The sequence below is a fragment of the Saccostrea echinata genome, unplaced genomic scaffold, assembly GCF_033153115.1.
Source record: "Saccostrea echinata isolate AGI-Se365-2 ecotype Australia unplaced genomic scaffold, CSIRO_AGI_Sech_v1 ptg000043l, whole genome shotgun sequence".
Classification (NCBI taxonomy): Eukaryota; Metazoa; Mollusca; class Bivalvia; order Ostreida; family Ostreidae; genus Saccostrea; species Saccostrea echinata.
The window spans coordinates 1,399,019-1,418,097 of record NW_026889792.1 but is presented as its reverse complement, the minus strand read 5'-3'; the positions used below and the strand labels follow the sequence as shown (position 1 = coordinate 1,418,097).

Below are 19,079 nucleotides of genomic sequence, written 5' to 3'. Positions count from 1 at the left end.
TCCAATAAATTGTTTTATTCGTTCTTGTTCCTTTTTTCTATATTTAGCCTTTTAATGAGGTGTTGATTGACCACCACAAAGGTTAAAAATGTCCCCAGTATACGTAGACTACCAAACTTGAGCTTTAATTCAACTAAGTACATGTACATGCATTTCAATTTTTGATGCATCGTATAGCAGATCGATTATAACTTTCCGTGCACTTTCTTTTTATACTTCTTTAAGTCTTGATGAGCGGTAGACTCCGTGGAGATTTTCTGTTTTTTAAAAAGCTCCATTTCAAAACATATATTTTCGTGATTGGAATTGTATGGATGCATGATTACACAGACTGCATAATGTGTATCAAATTTAAAAGGGTTTTTTAATGGGGTCCCAGAGGGTAATTTTTCGTGAGGTACATCTAATAATTTTTAGGAAATTAGAATAATAAATATTTGTCCTACATTTACAATCTGCCTATGAAAGTTTAAAAATTTTTAAATGACAAAAATTCTGAATTTTCCCCTCTTTTAGATAACAAAGCTAGCTAACACCTGTCCACATTTCATAAATAACCAAAAGTATGGTATTTTAATTTTCTGAACTGTTTAGTATTAATATTATAAATGAATGTGCGTGTGTGAGAAAAGTCTTAATTCCCTTTTGTCTAATGGAAATGAAGAGCAACAATGTCATTTTCATACCGAACTCATTAAGATTAAAGGATTTATTGATTAAGAGATTTTTCTAATTTGTATATTGGGTTATTCCACCCAGCCAATCGATTTTCACCTGTGGGAACCCCATTCAGTCCCAAAAGCACAAATCGATAATGCCATTCTACCTTTAATAACATTTAACGCCTAAACACGTTAGTGTTTGGAATAATCCATGGTAAAATACTTGATTCTACGTGATCCTACGGAATAAAGTATGATTTTATAGGTTTATAGTATACAAAACATTCGAGGAATAGTTGATGGGATTGTTAAATTGTTCGGGTGATGTTATATTTTTTATACATAGATACTAAAAATGGCGGACACAGTTTTTAATTTGACCATTGTGGTGTTGTTTTATGTGGCTGTTTCTTGGAATGGCGTATTGGCTCTGCGAGTCGATGGCAGTATATTGACTTCAGAGGTAAGATTAACAATCGGTTATATGTCATATATGATTGCCATTATGTGTACATTCAGATAACTCGTAATTAAGTCTTAATCCAAAATACTGATCTACCAGTACAGCACTACATAACACCTAAAGTTGGAGGTACACGATGCAAATTATTCAGAACAAGAGATGAATGTAAATCGTAGGACCTCTAGGTGATGGGGACAATAAAGATACCTTAAAACGAAGGTCGTAAAGTTTTCCCCCCAAACGAATTTTGTGTTGGATAGCTAGTCATAAAAATGGACAGTTAACCTGAGTGTCCTCCCGAAGGAGAAAACATATAATAGCCGGACTCAAGTGACACTAAATCAAAGGACACGAAATGGCGAGACGGTCTTTTGTCTTACTCTCCTCTCTTTTAAGAAGTAGTGCCATAAATATTAAGGATTTCCTAGACCATATCAGTGCTAAATTGCAATATCACTATTCAAGCAGATAATGTAATAAATTATCTATTTGTTTGAATTTCGAAAATACCGAAATAAATCTTAAAATTTAACTCGATACTTTACCACACAAGTGCACAGTGACCATTATAATGCTTTGGTTTATTTTCAAGGACGTTCTTCATTAATCCGCTTTGAACGTTGGACGTAAACACACTGCTTTCTTATAAATAAATCATTCAAAGAATTATGACATAAACAACAGTACCAAGTTCTATGGTGCCATAGAAAGGGCAAGGGATTAACGCATAAAGAAGAAAGAGGGCTTGGAGAGAGAGACGAGATTGATATGAAAATTGATGTAAGAGATGGGGTTAACGTTGGTATCACCTTTTGTGGTACAGGAAGGGGATAAATCATGTCCTGGGTATTAGTCCGAAATATCTGAAGTTTTCCAGTCTTTTTTCACGGTTTTGATATTTTACGTGCCAGGAAAACGGGCACGTAAAATATCAAATCGTTAAAAAAGCCAGGAAAACGTCAGATATTTCGGACTACCTGGGTATATGTCTGGAACTCACCAAGAAGATGTCTGGAACTCACCAAGAACTACTTTACGTTAGAAGAAAAGAACAAAGTATGTAATACATGTTTGTTGAAATACACATGTAGCGTGGTGGTATTTTTCTGTTGAACAAGCATTCTGAGAGTATTGCATTAGCAATACTAGTCCCCTACCGGCAAGTGTAATCTGGTTCCCGTTAAGAATTGAAAATGCCATAAATCCGTCAAAAATCAATGAAGCGGGACGAAATGCAAACTTGACCTATAACTAATCAAGGTAAAGTGGCTTACCAAAAATCAGCGCAATATCTGAAAGCATTTAGAAGAAAATTGCGGAAAACCCCTAAAAATTGAAAAGGCCGTAATTCCGCCAAAAATCAATGAAGCGGAACGAAATGCAAACTTTATCTGTAACTCATCAAGATACACTCACATACCAAAAATCAGCTCAATATCTGCAAGCGTTTAGGAAAAAAGTGCGGAAAACCAAGTGGGACAGACTGACAAACAGACAGAGGGACAGCTAGACAGACGGACAGACAGACAGACGGACGGACGTACGGACAGACTCAGAGGAAACCTATAGTCCCCTCCGGTTTCACCGGTAGGGGACTAAAAAGGAACCAAGATTTGGTGATGGAAAAAGCAGATTCATTGGCTTCAGCTAGTGTTTACGACAGGGTTTGAACCACGTCGTTTTACGTAAGGGACTAAGGGCAAGGATTTAGATCATTTCTTTTAGTGCAGGAGAAAGAGTTGAGATTACTTCCTACATTAATTGAAGTGTGTTGGATAGAAGGTTCTGATCATGTTCTGTATTGTATGACAGAGGGTTTTGATGAAGTTCTGAAGTGCTTAAAACAGAAGGTATGACTCATGTTCTATATTTTATGACAGATCGGGGGTCTTGATCCCTTGCCGCAGTGTATAGGAGAGAGAATTTTGATCAGGTTCATGAAATGTAGAGGAAAAAGGTTTGGATCATGCCCTGCATTGTAGGACAGAGACTGTGGATCTATGGTGTAGTGTAAAGGACAGAAGATTTTGATAACATCCTGAGCTGTATTGAACAGGTTTGGGTCATGCCCTGTATTGTAGAATCACGGTCTGTAGTGTATAGTACGGAGAATTTGGATCAGACCATAAAGTGTATACATGGGACAGAATGTTTGAATCCTTTTAATCACGACCTGAAGTGTATAAAACTGAAAGCTTGGATCACGTGTTGTAGGGAAGGACAGAGGGTTTTAATCAGGTCCTGAAGTGTAAAGAGCTGAATTTAAGGTTTGGATCACATGTGGTCGTGTAGGACAGGGGATCTAAATCACGTCCTGATGTGTGTAACACTGAAGGTTCGAATCACATGTTGTAGTGTACTAAGTGTAGGCTAGGAAAGAAGGTTTTAATCGCGTCCTTAAGTGTATAGGACTAAAGGTTTGGATCACATGTTGTAGTGTAGGAAAGAAGGTTTTAATCACGTGCTTTAGTGTATAGGACTAAAGGTTTGGATCACATGTTGTAGTGTAGGAAAGAAGGTTTCATTCACGTCCTTTAGTGTATAGGACTAAAGGTTTGGATCACGTGTTGTTTTGTAGGACAGGGGTTTTAATCACGTCCTGTAGAGTATAGAACCGAAGGTTTAGATCACGTGTGGTCGTTTAGGACAGGGGATTTTAATCACGTCCTGAGGTGTATAATACTGAAGGTTCGAATCACGTGTTTTAGGACAGAGGCAGGCCCGTAGGAAGCAAATTCAGTTTTTTTTTTGGGGGGGGGGCACAGCCATACATTTTCAGTTGACAGTTGTGGGGGGCACCCCCCCCCCCCCCAAGCGGTTCCTACGGCCATGAGAGTGTTTATTCACGTCCTGTAGTGTTTGGAACACGTGTGGTAGGGAAAGACAGAGGGTTTTGATTACATCCTGTATTGTAGGGGATAGAAGTTTATGATCAAGCCCTAAGTGTATTGGACAGAAGGTGCAGTGTAGGACAGAGGGTTTGGATCACACCTGCAGTGTTGGAATTGATGTCGTGCTACATGTATAGGAAAAGGGTTTTTTTAGTCACATTATGAAGTAGGAGAGAAGGCTTTGATCGTGCTCCGTAGTTAGAAAAGAAGGATTTGATCAAAACAGTCAGCGTATTACAAAGGGTCGGCTTAGCTTTGTCCTGTAGAGAACAGTGTTCGAGAAAGACCGAGTCTCGACCGTTCTTTAGTGTAGGACAGAGGCTTTGGACCATCCTATACGATGGGAAAATCAGATCTCTCCCCTGCAGTTTTAGGGAGAGGGATTTTTGTGCATGATATAATACTTGGGTATTATTTATAGTATAGCAGAGTAAGGTGTGCAAAAGAAGATTTAGATATCGCTCTGTTGTGTGATAATAGGGGTTGAGCCAATCCTGCTGTATCGGACAGAGGGTTGGTTACGTAGAACAGAACGCTGAATCCACGGTCAATGGTCACAATATAGTAGTCACTTCGTATAGTACCAGGGAAAATGTGCAAATAAGGAATATGATTTATCCTCTTTAATTGGTCAACATAAGTATCTCTGTTGAAATATTGATAGGAAAATCCCTAGCTTCAATCCAGCTTTATTAGCATTACAGAGAGGATGAAAAGATGGTCACATAGTAGAACATACAAAGAGGTTCATATATCAACACTATGAAAGGGGATAAACATTTTTAAAGACCAAGTTGTTCTTCATAACAACGCAGTTATGCAACGGATATGAATGCTCTCGTCACTCTACCCAAACACAATGGATGTTTGATCCTGATTAAATGCTGTGTTACTGGAATGTTACTGGTTGAAATGATCGATTAGCAAATGATTGATTTTGGTTGAAATGCTGAGATTAGAAATATTTTTTTTTTAAATATTAGTGAAATTTATTATTAAAAAATATATAGAAAATCCCTCTATAGATCCACGGTACTGCTTTCATAATATCTCGTAGTTCAGAATGTGTGCATGCCTATTTAAGTAGTCATGTACGTTATTGAAAAAAATGAAAATGACAATCGGTAAAAACTGACAGTAAGGTTCATTAAATAGACTCATCATGTTGTTATTGGGTGCAGGCCAGGGATACGTATACCTCATCCCAAATCAGAACTCGCAATAAACCACAAATTAGAACTTATTGTGAGAATAGAAACCGTTATTGAACTTGAAGTATTTTAAAATGTCTAAGCTATAAAAAGCTTGAGTATTGTGAAATATAGGGGTCACTAATTCAGAACAAGGGATATGATATGTTAGCTGTATTCATCTGATGAAGTTCAAATATTAATATTTATACACCGTTCATCTAAATTCTTTTGACAAACAGAGCGTGTATACTCACGACTTTACAGCTATTATCATCACGAGCTTAATTTACATTTCTTCTAGATTTCATCATTAATTTTTGTCATAAAAAAAATGCCTTTAAAAGTTTAACTACGGAGAAATTTAATGTAGTCACTGTATATGTCCAAGACTATAGTTGTTTTAAATGCAAATTCAAGAAACTTATTATTAGATCTCTCAGTACCTACATTTATTAGGTTTAGTCGTTTGTAGCAGAGACACAAATGTCTGTGTTAGGTAGATTTGTATTAAATTCATATGATGGCTGAAAGTGATGTAAAAATTGAGACATGTAAATCTTGATTGCTTGTGAAAGGGATCATTTTCAATCATGATCTCTTCACCACTTGACAATAGTATATAGAGACTTACAACATATGTGTGATTTAATACATAACAATAACATGCGTGAATAATAAAGAACAAAAAATTAGTCCGTTGCTATAAATGTGAAGTATGGGAATTTTAGGCCGGGGAGCATATTTTATTTTCTTTATAAACGAACACATTTTTCTCAGAAAACAGTGTTTTTTTTACTATTCAGGATGTTTTTAAACTAATTATATTCTTAAATCTTATGTGTTTTTCTGTTAAACATAGCATTCTTTCTTTTTGTAGTGAAGTGAAGTGCACATTAGTATACAATGAAATTCATCTCCGATTTCTTTTAGATTACAATGGGAACAAATTCTGTCTTGTCTTGGAATATTAAGCCAGAGTCCGCTTTCAATTGGTAAATGATGGTTACAAGTTCGGAATATGAAAAGTTTCTCCCAGACCTGAAAAACAGGCGTCATTATAAAAAAAAAATATGATGAACGTGTACTGAAATTGATTGAGAAAATACATTGACCCCCCCCCCCCTCCCCCTCTCAAAAAAGGAATACAATAAACTCAGTAGCACACAATCATAAATATGAGAAATAAAAAAAATCCCTATATAAGCGTACATTGTGCTTGCGGTTTGTCTTGACTACTGCTATTATTGGTGTACAATATTTACATCCGTCTTGGTCTAAAAACCACCAAGTCCCATTGTCTTTATTACATAATCTGCCGTTTTATTTCAATCTAATTTCTTAAGCATGAGAATATTTCTATATAATCCATTGAATTTTTACAGCGGCAGTGATAAATACATGTATAAACGATACTCTAGAGTGGATACACCTCTGTTTTACATCCTCTTTCAGGACTGGGTATTTCTGAGCAGATTCTGTTACATGAGCAAAAATGGTGAATTGGATTATTACATCCAGTTTCCGCAGGTAAATTACGTGATTGCTTTGACATGTTTTTTCTAATCATCAGAACTAAACCCACATTTGTCACACGCTATGAATGAAACCTTTATTTTTCCATTGATTTTTCAGTCCTATGAAATACAGCACCTTTTGTTTTACTACGATCGACCAACTATATGGGAGAGTGTCTATCCAAGTTCCAAGGTAACATAAATCCCCATTGTCAAAACGAAAAATGTAATAAACCATGCTTATTACATTTTGTGTTATTACATTTTGCATCTAAGTAATGCAGAATGTAATAATGAAAAATGTTATAACACACTTTTTTTGGTTTTTATATTTTGCATTGTTACATTTCGCGTCGAGATAAACACAAAATGGAATAACACATGTTTTGAACAATTACATTTTGCATTGTGCTGGACATTTTTTTTGTAATAACACAGTATGTAATAATCGCTTTATATCTTCACAAATAAATGCCCTTTTCCTAGAAAGTGGAAATATATAGCACCAATTAAATTTTTAAATGCAAATTTTAACACAAAGGGTAAACAGTATATTTATAGTTTTTTTTAGAACCATATCCTATTGACATATTTTTGAAATGTCGGGAAATATGATTTAAATCAACAATTGTATCTTAATTTTAGTAATTAATCCGTGAAGTATGTAATTACATTTTGTGTTAATCTCGACGCATATAATAGCATAAAATGCAACAATCCAAAAAAAGTGTTATATTACAATTTCCACTGTTGCACATTGAGTTAACCTCAACGCAAAATAAAATAATTCACAAAGGATTTTAATGCATTCTTTGTTATGACATTTGCCGTTCATATCGACTCAAAATATAATGTTTCGGGTTCATAACATTTTGCGTCGTAATAAAATTTTGCCTTGTAACAATGTTACATATTGCATTGTAATACCCCATTCCTGTGCGATGTATCGTGAAAACATCCTATGATCTACTTTAAGAAAAAATATCCAAGCATATCCCAGTCTACAAGAAAACAAAGAGCTTGACACAAAACTAAAACGCAGGGAAATATAATTTTTGCTGCATTGAATATGAAGTTTTCAGACTTAACATCTAATATGCTAATTTGACAATAATGAATGTCAAACATTGGTGACTGAATATTTAAAATGTAAATTTTTCATATCTCTTTTATGTCGTTTACATGTATTACATGTATTTAGTATATTTTTTCCAGCAATTTATCGCAATCATTATGTATGTTAATGAATTTTAAACTATAGCACTTAATTTACTTTCAACACAGAATTTTTTTTTTCAAATTTCAATCTCCTTGTTTGAAATTAAACCAAGGTCATGTATTTTTCAAAGTTCTCCACTTCTTTGGTAAATTGTGAAACATATTTTGCTAAAATGTGATTTCTTTAGACATGTGAGCAGAAGAAGGCGGTTTTGGACATCTCACGGGGACAGATTCTCCCCCTCAATCCTCTGAATTCCTACTCCGGCTGTAAGTACATCACGATCAGTGGCGTCCAGTATGTGGAGTGTCAGGACAAACAGCGGTTCAGCTCGTCACGTGACATGTGGTGGTATCTTGTTCTCAGTCGCTGTCCTAGTGACAGAAAAGATAATGTGAGTAAAATTGAAACAATGATCTCACATATTTTCAAAGTGTCCTTCTGCAGCAGTTTTATTTGTATAAATTAAGAACTTCAATAAATAGTAATTAAATGATCTATAGATAGAAAATATGCCAACAATCTAATGAGTGTACGTTTGCTCCTCTTAATTGATTTGGAGTTGTCAGATTCAAATTGCACGAGTGTTATTTGTTATTGCAGACAATTACTGGTTTGAATATTACCTTCCGCTTCCATATGACAAACGGGGACGATCTGTGGCACCGAGAGTTCTCAGCAGACGAGCTATGTAAGATTTATTGTGAACCTTTGAAATCTAGTATCTTGTTTGCAGATTGATCTCATATAGGCTGACAAATCCCCAGCAGAAATAATCAAGAATCAATCTACCAATGACCTCGTCTCTCAGTATTTTCTTTATTGTAGCAAATAACATCCAAGTGTTTTTACCTGTCATTTGTAACGTTCTATGCAATACATGTACATGTATTTTATACATTCTCTAACAATCGAACAAGGCACTGACATCCTATAAACAAATGTCTAGATATATCTTTCATTATTTATTTTATATCATTTCTTTTCCTTTCAGATATTTTGCCGACCGACATCGCCTTTTTAATTTTGTATTTCTTCATCACCTTAATTTCAATGGTGTTCGCAAGTACGTACATGTACTTTGATGTTTATGTAATTCTTGTGTTATCCCAGGAAATTAAGAATTGTTATGGATGAAGTCTGATTTGGCTTGTTTAAAATAACTCTTAAAAATTTTATTTTTTCGCTTTTGAAAACGAAAGATTCTATATTTATTCAGGTTCAACGAGTATCTCTATTATGCTTAATAGAAAGTAAATGGAAACAATTCTAAATATATAAATATATACATGTACATATATTTTTCACTGGTTTAAAGCGCATATCTCGACACCCTAAGAAAATACAATTTTCTTTTAAAGAAACATTAAAAAAAACAGCTGTTTTGTTTTCCCTTTATGCAGCACTTGAATTCTGAAATAATTTGAATTCGATATTGCATTCAATGTATATATGAGTGGGGAAATTGTTCAAACTGATATAAAATCTGCTTGGGCTCTCAAACGTTATTTCAGTAATTGCATTGTATTAATATTTAATGATGAAATCAACTGAGAAATCCTATACTTGTTATTATATGTGCTCACAAATTAAACCAGTGAATGGATTTTCTGTTCAATGATAAATTATTTACCAATACTTTATTACAGTAATATTGAGGTCCAGACAAATGTTCCACGTGACCTATAAGATCTACCTAGCATCTTTGTGCCTATGGTGGTTTCATTTGTTGCTATGGTGTATAGCTTATGGAAGGTACTCGGCGTATGGGTATAAGGAAACGGGCACCGAGCGTGCAGGTATTATAAACTACAGAATTACGCATAATGTATTAATATTAAACAAAAAAACCAATTCCCGATAAAGAAAAACAAAGACTTGGTTATTATTGTATATAGAATACGTTATTTATGTAACGAGGGTGACAGAATTTTTTTCTTCCGTTGAGTGAATAAACCCTGCAACTAGATAATATAAATGATAAAAGATTATAGAAGCATTGAAACACACACGCGCATCAAATTATGTTTGAATTTTTGATATTACTGTAGAGTTAGTCTACCTACAAGTATACTATTACCAGGGACCTATATACTAACTATATAGGTCCCTGCGATTTACAGTCACTTCGTACACAAACCGAGTCGTGTTTGTCAATATCTAGGCCCAATGTTTAAAATACATGGCATGTCAATACTATAACCATATATAATTTATCAATCTTTATTCTTTAAATAGCCCGAATCTTTGCCGCCTTGAGCTCACTGTTGTTTATGTTGATGCTACTGCTGATGGCGGATGGATACACGATTATAAAGGGCAAAATGGCTGCTCGGACCTCCATTTTGTTCTCTGTCTTCTTCACCGTTTACGTCATAGCGTACGCCGCTCTGTACATAGTGGAGGCAAACGTAAGTGGCACTGACAGCTTACAAGGCAAAGAAAATAATAAATAATATAAAAGTAATTAAATTAGGAAAAAAGCTCCATCTTAATTGAACATTATCGAAATAAAGAGAATTTAAAAATCATAATATTGTTTGCAGAGGATATATTCAAAATGCCGAATACTTCAGATATGGAATGAATTAAAATATAACGCTTGAAAAAACAGAAATTAATAACAAGTAATTATGTTCTGTGACCCTTGTAGACCTTTGACCCCGGCACCGTTTTGTATATTTACGAGTACTGGCCTGGTTACGCCCTCATCGCCCTCCGCCTCCTGGCCTGGATCTTTTTTGTTGTCTACCTGTTTATGACACTGAAGAAACATCGGAAAAACGGGAAATTCTACTACCCTTTATTTATTATATATACAATATGGTAAGAACAAATTTGACAATTTGTGAAGGATATAAATTTTGCTGATAGCGTGAGAAACGTGTCGTCATTTTCCAGATTTTGTTAAACACTTTATATGGTTGTAGTTAAAATCAAAACATTTGGACTGTAATTTCAGGTTTTGGGCAGGCCCCATTGCTATTATAATTGGCATGTTTGCCATCCGACAGTGGGCAAGAGAAAAGATTGTGAATGGCGTGGATCAGTTGATCATGATGTTAGGTCACGTGACATTCTTGGTGAGTTTCTTTTGCACTTGTTTCATAAATTACTGTTGAGAAGTTTCCGAAAATTTTATGCAGGGAGAAAGAAAATTCAATGTAAAAGTAAGAAAATGTACTTTAAAGACAATAAACGTTACTTGGACAACATCAGGTTAAGACCTACATGTATACAAGAATTTGAAATCAGGTTAAAATGATGCTATCTTGACGTATTCATTTGGTATACTTGCAATTTTATTGAAACAAAATTTCTAAGAAGACGGAATCAAATTTCGTCGTCCTATACAGATCGTGTACATTCTTAATAAAATCATGACTCGGGAATTATGGTATAACACAAAATGGACAAATACTTATTAATATTAATATCCATGTTACATATACTATCTATACAATAATAATAATGACAAAGCATTCGAGCCAGCGAATAGAAAATGCTGAAGTTACTGAAATATTAAAATTATATTAATGTTAATAACAACAATACTATTTCTCTCAATCGAGAGAGAGAGAGAGAGAGAGAGAGAGAGAGAGAGAGAGAGAGATATTGCGATGGTAAGATATATTCCTCCATCTGTCTAGCTATCTGTAATCAATTTTACAAACTGGTATTCCTCCTACAGTTTTAATCCGAAGTCAATAAAAAAAATAATAAGGCCTATATGCACAAGTTGTATGAAGTTACTGCCATGGTTACTAAAAAAATTGAAATTCTTTCAAGATTTTTGGTCTGAACCTCAATAAAACTTGGAAGAAGGGTATACTACACCAATGTGCACAATTAAATACGGTATATCGGTTTTTAGATTACCAGAGTCACTCATATGACCTACATGTATTGGTCTCTGTTTTTGTCCGTCTTTGTGCGTTGTTAATCGTGTGTCACTCGTAAATATTTGAACATATTTAGTTTCTTCTCTCAAACCAATGAACCAATTTCAACCAAATTTGGCACATAACATCTACTGGCAAAGGGAACCAAAATTTGAATTTCATGGTCCATGCTGTCTGCCACCCTGGGCCTGAGGGGTGGAGCCTAAAACCATCAATATTAATGTAATCTTCAAAGGTCTTCTTCTTTACTCCTGAGAATATTAAGCAATCAAACTGTTAGAATACTTAAATAAGCAACGGGTTTTCTACCTATTGCCTAAATTGTGAAATTCATGGAGGGGTTCTTGCGTTAAGGTGGGCTCTATTGACTTTGTAATGAAAATGCAGTAAATCTTTAAAAATCTTCTCTTTTCCCGTATAATAAGCAGACTAGCTAAGTGCATTGTTATAATGAGCAAGGATACTTCTTCTAAAATTGTGAAATTCATATTCCCTGAGTCAAGAGTTCTGGTTTTAGGGCGAGACTAACGATTGATCAAATAGTGAAAATACATTAATTCTTTGAAAATCTTCTCTCCCCCTTATATACTCCTATCTAAAAGACAAACTAAATATATGGTTTTGATGATTGCCTCTTCCAGAATTTTGAAATTCATGGTCCCTGGATCAGGGTTCCAGATTTTGGACAGAAATCTATTTATCATAAACATGTACTGAAAATTATTAAATTCTTCAAAAATCTTCCCTCCCCTGTATATTAAGCAGACAAACTAAATGTATGCTTATGATTAGCAAAGGTGCCTCTTTCAGAAACGTGAAATTCATTCATTTGCCCCTGGGTCAGGAGTTCTTGTTAGTGTAGAGCTCTATTGATCGAATGGTGAAAATGCATTTATTCTATGACAATCCTTTTCTCTGCTCCTGGGTATTCACAGACAAACTAAGTGCTTGTTTATGGCGAGGAAAGGTGTCTCTTTCAGAACTCTGAAATTCACATTCTATGTAGCTGTAGACTAACTCAGAAGTATATTTCAGAGAAAACTATGCAGATAGTTCAGAAGAACTCAGATAAAAGAAATGTTTGAACTTATAGAATCTTTAAAAATTGTTTTTTAAATTACATATGGGAGTATGATTATAGCACAGAAGTAAATAGATCTACTTGCAGAGTTGCTGCAGATTACAGACTATTTTGTTGATTCTTGATTGCATTCTCTATTTTGAGCAGCGTATCTTCCTCTATCACTTATTTTGCTTTATTATATAATTACTGAATTACCATTCTATGGATTCTTCAGAGGGCTTTATTTTACTTAGATGACTGTTAGAAATTAATAGTGGAAAAGTGAGACTGAGATCAAAAGTGAGCTCGTCTAAGTTTTATGGCCCCGGGACCTGGGGGCATATTGTTGATTTGACAAACCGTTTTGCCATGGTTACTTAAAATATGAGTGAAATTATTTCAAAATGCTATTCCTCCAGGTTTGGTTGGACTTCAATAAAACTTAGTAGACCATAACAAGAATCAGCTTTTGATACATGTTGTCATGTGAAAAAAAAATCTGTGAAAGCTTTCTATAAAATGATAATACTCCAAAAAATTGTTTTGATTTCAATAAAACTTGATACAATCAGGATATACATGTGATTCAGTGCATGAAAAACGTAATTTAAAAATGTTTCAAGTCCAGGTGAAATCTAGGGGAAGGTTTTCTTTTCCACTTTTACAAGTAAAAACCAGTAGAGCTACACTTTTCAGTTTTAATAGTCTTAATAAAACAATAAAATGATTTTAAATTGAGTTGTACTTTATTCTTTCAGATACTCACCCGACCGTCTGCTGCGAACGAAAATTTTCCTTACACAATTAAAACATCGCAGGTATGTATCACGCGTATACATGTATGTGGTTTTGATTCCAAAGACATTATTTAAATAACCTCCCAAAATCTGTATTTATTTCTAATGGCGGAAGATGATCTATATTTATAATTGTAGATTGGTCTTATCTCGGAGGATGATCTTGAGAGGCCAACCAATTACGAAATATCAGAGGAGGAACTACAAGAGAAAACAGGACCAAACTTAAATGATATTTTTACTGTATCTCAAACTCGGAAAGAACCATCCGCGCCGCAGGAGAGGCCATCTTCTCGAACACGCTTATCCCGTCCATCACGTGAAGACAGACCGTCATCTCGAACCCCACTCACAAATTCCACCAACCAAGAAAGCGAAGGTTCTGCGTCACCAGCAGAAAGTGACAACGATTCGCTGCCACCACCTTATTCAAGTGTGACCTCTAGGGTAAAAATCATTATTCTGTTTAGTAAAGTAAGATAAGTCGGGATTTAACATGTACATGTATATGAGAACTGTTAACTTATGGGAATCGTGCAGACATTCATTTTTTTAAAATACTAGACAGATATTTACTGCTTGTTGAGATTTTTGAAATTGAAATGACTAACGTATACGTACTAGTGTTTTCATACAAAGAATAAAAAGTAATAGAAGCATAGAGATAGTCAGGAATGAATATGCAGCAATATACATAAATTTGCTTACGTTATTATTATAGACAGGGTCATAATCAGCATAATTCAAATATTAACACTTAAGGAAAACAAATTACAAAAAAGGATATTAATTCTATATGTTTATTGCTGAAGCGGAACTTGTCTTTCTTTTTTAGGAACGATCAGTGCCTTCTTCCTTACCTCCCCTGAATCATTTCGTCACAAGTGACTCGACACAAGGAACGCAGAGGAACGCACTCTCTATGCTTCCGATGGAAGAAAGACTGGGGAGACCCAACGCTCTACCACCAATAAAGCCTAGATAAACGTGATAGAAAATGTTTAACTTGTTTAAAGTGCACAAAACTGAACCGGAAACGGATGTGCTACCTTTATAGATGGGCATGCTCCGAAGAGAGTGCTGAAACAAGTAAAATCTGGTGCTGATCAAACAATGTTTAACTGTGATATTACAATTGTTAGCATGGTAAGCAGTTGTTCTATGTCTGCTTTGAGTGTTTTAGAATATCTTGACTAAGATACATTGTAATAATGTTAAACACTGAAAAAAATATTTCTGCAATATGATTTTGACAAGAAAAAAAATGTGTATTCTCCATTTGGAGTGTGTAAAAGTTGTGTTCTGTTCGGCTTATATGTTGTAATGGGTTATGTTAACGTTTATTGTACCAATACAGGATATATTATGCTGAGTGAACATACTTTTATTACCTTTTTAATGTTAACAGGCGTACATGTAACTCTATGACTTATTGTTATACTGTGTTGTACTTACGCAAGAATTAATTTATGCAATTTTTTTCTTGTTCACATGTGCCTTACTTTGTATCATACAGTACTTAAGATAGGTATATTTAAGGTTAATTGATACTCCGATAAGAGAGATAACTCTTAATGGGGTGAATATCTGTTATTTGTCAAGTTTAAAAGTATTTTGTCGAATTTTGCCCCGCAAGCTGTGTTAAAATTATTTGCAATTTACTTATAAAAGACATTTCTTTTAGAAAAATCGTAAGCATTGAAGGAACATTTACCTATGAGTGGAGGATTAGGAACCGTAATTGTGTTTTTTCTTTTTAAATATGTCGATTAAATATTTTATTGTCAGATTTTAAATTTTTTAGTGTTGATCATCGGCGTGCAATTTAGTGTAAAGCCTTGTTATTCAAACTACTTAACAATATTAAATTCATATTAATGTGTTCGTCTCCGCTAATTGGTGGCTGGCTAGAGTACCTTTTGGAAAGAGGGTGGATATGGAATGGATTTATTTAAGTGGCAGAATATAAATACAAATGTATTAGCGTCCAACTCAATTTATTAATAAAAATGTTTAAAAGAAACCATTTTTTAATCTCTATCAAGTCGCAAAGGGGGGGGGGGGGTCAAGATTTGAAGTTCCTCGATATAATTACTTCAAAGTAATAATGTCATGGATTTGTGAGAAATTCTAAATCGTAATTTCAGTATGATGAAATCATTTAAGGTCATATGCCAGATTCGAATTCAAACCAATATTATAGCACATCTCTTTATATCTCACGACTGTATATATTGATTGTTTTAGGACGCTACATATTGCACAGATGCGAGGGAAGCATATGTTTCATCAAATGAAGATTTAGTTTGATTTAGTTTGTATGATTTATTTGTGTTTTTGATTTTTGTTATTTTTTATGCCCCGTAATCGAAGATTTCGGGGGCATATAATTTTTGGTCTGCCTGTCTGCTTGTCCGCAAAAATCCTAAACTTGGTCATAACTTTTCAACGGTTGTTGCGAGAGCTTTTATATTTCACAGGTACTTTTCCTGTACCAAAATTTTTGACCTCATGACCTTGGAGTTTTACCTATTTTCCTCCCATTTTAATAAAACTTTAACCTTGGTAATTACTTTTGAATGGTTGAAGCTAGACCTTTCATGTTTCACATGTGTATTCCTTGTTTGGGTACCAAGTTTTTTGACCTCTTGACCTTGATCTTAAAGTTTGTCCTACTTTTGTAAAACTTTAACATTGGTCCTAACTTTTGAACAGTTAGTTCTAGAGGTTTCATGTTATACTATTGAAGTTTTGTGACAAGACCTTCCTTTGGGTACTACGAACAGATTTTACCTCACGACTACTTGACCACGGAGTTTTACCGACTTTTGTAATTTTTTTTACCTTGGTCATACTTCTACGGTTAGTGCTATTGTTTTCATATTAAACTTGTGTATTTCTTGTGACAAGATCTTTCTTTGAGTACGAACATTTTTTTCATCATGACCTTGACCTTAGAGCTTGGCCTACTCTTTAAAAAGCTGTCATACGGGGGCATCAGTGTTTCACAAACACATCTTGTTCTTTTTTGTTTTATATGATCTCCTTATGTTCACTTGATATGTATAAGTTTTACAAACTCTGTTTTATAAGAATGGCATACTTTTTTCTTAAATTAATTACACCCACCCTATATTTTACTCTGTCCCAATTCCGTCAGCTTTAAGTATAAACCGTCCATTGAATAAGAACTCCAACTCTATATGTTGGTTAAGCTTTATCTCAGCTGTCAGTTTTGTTATATATGTTAATTTTGACATTTTTCAAATAAAACCCCCAGAATTCTATGATTTTTGTTCGTTTCTTCGATTGCATGAGCATAGAGAAATTGAGTTTTACATTACTTTTTGAAACTGGAATTTACATATCACGAAAGTAATTCATTATCGCAGGGAGCTACTCACCATTGAATTTAGTATTTGTTAATATGTGTAGAAAGCACCATAACTGAAACTTCTGCTATGGCTTGTGATGAAGATGACGACTGTGTCCTGATTTATAATTTTAAAACGCTGAAAGGAAATTTGTATAAAAGATTTGCAAGATTTTATAAACAATCTAATTTTTAGTCTTTTAATTTAGTCGTAAGTTCTTTTGTAAAACACATCCCTGATTTTAACTCAGGAAGATAGGACTTAACCAAAATCAGCTCAATATACGCAAACGTGCAGAAAAAATTTCAGAAAACCACTCTTTACTTGTAGTAACATTAAAGAGAAGCTAGGACAGTAGTGTGCACATAATTGCCTCGACAGTAGTTATTACATAAAAAGCTTCTGATAGGGTTCGTTTATAGATCACTTATCAACTGGGATCTTCATAGAACCTTCAGCTGATCTTACCCTGTAAAGAGAACCTTCCATGGCACCTGTCGTTTAACATGGTCGCGGACTTTCTCACAGATAAACTGTGTTCAGAGGCACGTGTATTTATCATCCTATTATCCCACATATTATACAAAAGTTTATACTTATATACTTAAAAAAAATTCATAATAATTGATTCACGGAATAATTTTCTGCATCTTGTTGCCAATGTAGCTTTCAATTAGTAAAGAATGGTGCTGCTTAAGATCTAACTGGGAATCAATAACAGGGCGATGTCTCCCTTTTTAGGTAGCTTGAGAAGCAGCTATATAACCATTAAATACACTAAAATTTAACGTCACTGATACCTGGTTTGTTTATTGCCTCCACCCTCTCGAACTCTGGACACAGGGACATGACGTTACTTGTTTTTTTTATTTTAATTCAAAAAATATACCCCCTACCTAATAATTAGGTAGGGATATATTTTTTTATTAAAAGAAAAACAAGTAACGTCAGGAAGCTGTTTCTCTGGAGTCTAAACTTGCTGCTTTCGATTTAACGTCAGGAATTGCTACCAAACGTTTTTAAAACACCACAAAGACGTCGAAATGGATTGTTTTGATGTGTTGTGTTCAATATATATGATGACCGTCAAGCGAAAACCACCCCCATGTGTATTGTGACATTATCGAGAAAACGAGTGCTAAAGTTGAATGTCAATATTTGACTTTTAATCTCAAAAAATTCATTCTAAGAACGTCAAACGTTATTTCAACTGCTAGTGGGACACTTCCGAAAGACATTTCCATTCGTCTGTTTGTTTTGTTTTGTTTTAAACATAAAATGCATTCTTTGTTTGATAGTATGTTGTAGCATAAACTGCCTATTTTTTCGAGAAATAAAGCGTTAATGAAGGCGTTTCCTTGTTCCAAAGGGACAGCGCAGGAAAACACTTCATTCTTAAATATTTGGGCCTTTCAATGTATTTATACGTAAAAAATAACAGTTATTTATTTTTGTTATAATATTATCTGTTAAAAAAAATCCTTAGTTTGATAGTAATAAGAACTGTTCTAGAAACTCTAGCTGAGAACAGATAAGTACATTATCTTGTTGGTAGCAATTAATGATAATCTGGATTTCCCGATAAAATGCTCGATACCATAACACCTGTAAATGTAATTTCTACCCTTGTAAAGTGTGTGGATCATAGCATTAGCATATTGAGAATCCGTGGGAATTAAGTGGATTGACCCCGAATTCCTAGTCTGGATATCATATTGACTTCTTTCTTTTTATGTCTCTAAATAGCACAATGACTCCTATTCTTGCAGAATCCTTGAATATCATATTGACTCCGATCCTTGATGAGTCTTTGGATACCTTACGTAAGTTTTTTCAGCAAAACTTTATCGTATAATATTTTGAAGATTTTTTTCTAATATTTTATAAAAATAGAATACATATGTACGTGGTTATCATGTGCAAATATGTATGCAGTTCTGACAAAAAACTAAATTTAGTCAAAATGTAAATTATTGCCCAGATATAGTTTGCAACACGACG

The 19,079-nt window shown here is 34.3% G+C and overlaps 1 protein-coding gene across 1 annotated transcript; it reads left to right on the top strand.

Annotated features, from left to right (window-relative positions):
* Positions 1-899: 899 nt before the first annotated feature.
* LOC133201323 (transmembrane protein 145-like) lies at positions 900-16,991 on the top strand. The gene is made up of 13 exons (XM_061337122.1): positions 900-1,125; positions 6,662-6,736; positions 6,842-6,916; positions 8,130-8,336; positions 8,546-8,633; positions 8,937-9,008; positions 9,592-9,741; positions 10,181-10,353; positions 10,596-10,768; positions 10,905-11,025; positions 13,666-13,725; positions 13,843-14,151; positions 14,540-16,991. Exons 1-13 carry the CDS (start codon positions 1,018-1,020, stop codon positions 14,687-14,689), a joined length of 1,761 nt encoding a protein of 586 aa, XP_061193106.1. The 5' UTR covers positions 900-1,017; the 3' UTR covers positions 14,690-16,991.
* The last annotated feature ends 2,088 nt before the right edge of the window (positions 16,992-19,079 follow it).